At 47.8% G+C, this 3,631-nt stretch overlaps 1 protein-coding gene across 1 annotated transcript; it reads left to right on the top strand.

Annotated features, from left to right (window-relative positions):
- Positions 1-713: 713 nt before the first annotated feature.
- Positions 714-1,595, top strand: LOC134362721 (melanoma inhibitory activity protein 2-like; the record flags this gene model as incomplete). The annotated part of the gene is made up of 1 exon (XM_063077932.1): positions 714-1,595. A coding segment is annotated over exon 1 (882 nt), but the record flags the coding sequence as incomplete, so codon positions are not given.
- Between the last annotated feature and the right edge of the window lie 2,036 nt (positions 1,596-3,631).

Raw genomic sequence — 3,631 nt, 5'->3', positions numbered from 1 at the left:
CACTTTTGTTCTTGGCAGATATCTAAGGAAGGATGCTCTTCTGAAAGAAATTAAAATCACAAAATTTCCTTTAAAAAATTGCCAAAAGAAAAGTTGATCCCCTAGAAGTAGAAAACAGAATAGTGGTTACTAGAGGCTGGGAAGGGTAGGGGGCGGAGGTGAAAGGCAGAGGTTACAGATACAAAGTTACAGCTCGATAGGAGGCACCATTTCTAGTGATCTATAGCTTTGTAAGGTGACTAGAGTCAGCACCCATTTATTAGATAATTTCAAATAGCTAAAAGAGAGGACTTTAAATTTTCCCAACACAAAGAAATGAAAACTATTTGAGTGATGAGTACGCTGATTACCCAGATTTGATCATCACACGTTATAAACATGGATTCAAATCCGGAGGTGGCCCGGCGGAAACCGAGCCGAGGTGGGGGGTGGCGAGGACAGCGCGTGTCACAGGCTCGTGCAGGGGCGGGCTCGGAACCGCGTGGCGGAAGTGACGTCACAAAGGGGCCTGGTTACCAGGGTGTGCGTGGGGGACGCCTGAGGCCGGTGGGCACCAGTGCTCCCCGGCTCCCCGCACGGCCGGCTGTGCCGTGTCTGCCGCTGTCGCCGGGGCCGGTTTGCGTTCCCAACAGAACGCAGAGCTGTCTCAGCTGCTGGTTGTGGCCTGGCCAGGCCGTGGCTACCGCGGCCACAGCCATAGCAGCCTCGGCGGCATGGAGGTGCCTGGGGCTGCCCCTCAGCCGTACTTGGGGCTGGTCCTGGGAGAGCTGTGCAGGACTGTGGCAGCATGGCCTGAAGACCTGAGACCGGGCCCTGGTTTTCCATGGGAACTGGTGACATGTGTGGCTCTTACTGCATTTTTGATTCTCTTGTTTTTGTGGAGAAGTGTTCGATCGGTGAGAAGCCGGCTGTATGTAGGAAGAGAGAAAAGACTTGCTGAAAAGCTTTCTGGACTAATTGAAGAAAAATGTAAACTACTTGACAAACTCAGCGTTGTTCAAGAGGAGTATGAAGGCTTAGAGTCAGCTGTGAAGGGTGCCAGCTTTGAGAAGGAGTCAACAGAAGCACAAAGCTTGGAGGCAACCTATGGAAAGCTGAGCAGGTCCAAATCTAAACTTGAGGATGAAATAGTCTCTCTAGCAATAGAATTAAAAGAACAGAAATCTAAACATTGTGAGCAAGACGAATTGGTGGCAGATATTTCAAAAAGGATACAGTCCCTAGAAGATGAATCGAAATCCATCCAGTCACAAGTAGCTGAAGCCAAACTAATCTGCAAAATATTTCAAATGAATGAAGAACGTCTGAAGGTGGCAATAAAAGATGCCTTGAATGAAAATTCCCAACTTCGGGAAAGCCAGAAACAGCTTTTACAAGAAGCGGAAGTATTGAAAGAACAAGTGAGTGAACTTCATAAACAGAAAATAACATTTGAAGACTCCAGAGTCCACGCAGAACAAGTTCTGAGTGAGAAAGAAAATCACATCAAGTCTCTGACTGAACGCTTGCTCAAGATGAAAGACTGGGCTGCTGTGCTTGGAGAAGACATGATGGCTGATGACTTGGAATTGGAGATGAAGAGTGAATCACAAAATGGTGCTCGCTTAGATGATCCACCAGAAGGAGCTTTGAAGAAACTGATTCACGCTGCTAGGTTACATGCTTCTTTCAAAACCCTAGAAGGAGAAAGAAACCAAATTTACACTCAGTTGTCTGAAGTAGATAAAAGAAAGGAAGAGCTTACAGAGCATATTACAGATCTCCAGACTGAACGAGCATCTTTACAGTCAGAAAACACACAGTTGGAAAGTGAAAATCAGAAGCTTCGGCAGAAACTTCAAGTAATGACTGAACTGTATCAAGAAAATGGAATGAAACTCCACAGGAAATTAATAGTAGAGGAAAAGGACCGGTTAGAGAAGGAGGAGGAACTTTCCAAAGTAGAAGAGAAGATGAGCCATGCGGCTGAGGAACTGGAGACCTACAGAAGGCGAGCCGGAGATGTGGAAGGAGAATTGGAGAGAAGCGTTCGTTCTTATCAAGGGCAGTTGACGGCCTATGAGAAAGAAGCGCATGGCAGCTGGGTGGCAGCTGAGACTGCTGAAAGACACCTCAGGTATTTAAGGAAAGTAAATGTTTACAAGAGAGAAAAATTAGCTGAAAAAGAGTTTAAATTTGAACTTTTCAAAAAAGATCCTTCTGCACTTGATGTTCCAAATACAGCATTTGGCGGAGAGCATTCCCCATGTGGTGCCTCACCAGTGGGTCGACCTTCATCCGAAACGAGAGCTTTTCTCTCTCCACTCGGACTCGCACCTTTGACTCCAGGGCGAGGAGGAGGAAGAGGCTCAAGAGGCCCAGAGAATACTCTGGACCATCAGATGACCAATGAAAGAGGAGAATCGGGCTGTGATAGGTTAACCGATTCTCATGGAGCACCTTCTGCGTTCCTGTCACCTCCATGGGAACAGCACCAGAGGATGGTGATCCCTCCACCAGGCCACCCATGTTCTGATCCAGCTCTTCTTCCACAAAGGGAAGACAGACTTGATTCTAATCCTGGTGGACCGTCTGGACCAGCAGAACTCAAAAGTTTTAATATGCCTTCTGTGGATAAAGTGGATGGGCCACAGGCTTCACAAACGGAATCCAGTAGAAATGATACCAAAGACGACCTTGGTAATGTAAATGTGCCTCATTCATCTGGACCTGCTGAAAGTGAAGCAACTGGCCCTGGCTTTGCTCCTCCACCTTTTCCTGCAATCAGAGGTCCATTGTTTCCAGTGGATATGAGGGGTCCATTCATGAGAAGAGAACCTCCTTTTCCTCAACCTCCTCCAGGAAGCATGTATGGAGCTCCTCGAAATTATTTTCTACCAAGGGTTTTCCCTGTCCGGCCACCACCTCCATCTGGGTTCCTGTCACCTCCACGGGAACAGCACCGGAGGATGGTGATCCCTCCACCAGGCCAACCATGTTCTGATCCAGCTCTTCTTCCACGAAGTCAAGACGGATTCGATTCTAATCCTGGTGGACCGTCTGGACCAGCAGATCTCAGAAGTTTTAATATGCCTTCTGTGGATAAAGTGGATGGGCCAAAGTCTTCACAAACGGAATCCGGTAGAAATGATACCAAAGACGACCTTGGTAATGTAAATGTGCCTCATTCATCTGTGCCTGCTGAAAGTGAAGCAACTGGTCCTGGCTTTGCTCCTCCACCTTTTCCTGCAATCAGAGGTCCATTGTTTCCAGTGGATATGAGGGGTCCATTCATGAGAAGAGAACCTCCTTTTCCTCCACCTCCTCCAGGAAGCATGTATGGAGCTCCTCGAAATTATTTTCTACCAAGGGTTTTCCCTGTCCGGCCACCACCTCCATCTGGGTTCCCGTCACCTCCACGGGAACAGCACCGGAGGACGGTGATCCCTCCACCAGGCCAACCATGTTCTGATCCAGCTCTTCTTCCACAAAGGGAAGACAGACTTGATTCTAATCCTGGTGGACCGTCTGGACCAGCAGAACTCAAAAGTTTTAATATGCCTTCTGTGGATAAAGTGGATGGGCCACAGGCTTCACAAACGGAATCCAGTAGAAATGATACCAAAGACGACCTTGGTAATGTAAATGTGCC

This window comes from Cynocephalus volans, chromosome 14 (genome assembly GCF_027409185.1).
Source record: "Cynocephalus volans isolate mCynVol1 chromosome 14, mCynVol1.pri, whole genome shotgun sequence".
In the NCBI taxonomy this organism is placed as follows: domain Eukaryota; kingdom Metazoa; phylum Chordata; class Mammalia; order Dermoptera; family Cynocephalidae; genus Cynocephalus; species Cynocephalus volans.
Note: the sequence above shows the minus strand (reverse complement) of the source record. Positions and strands in the feature narration are given on the sequence as shown.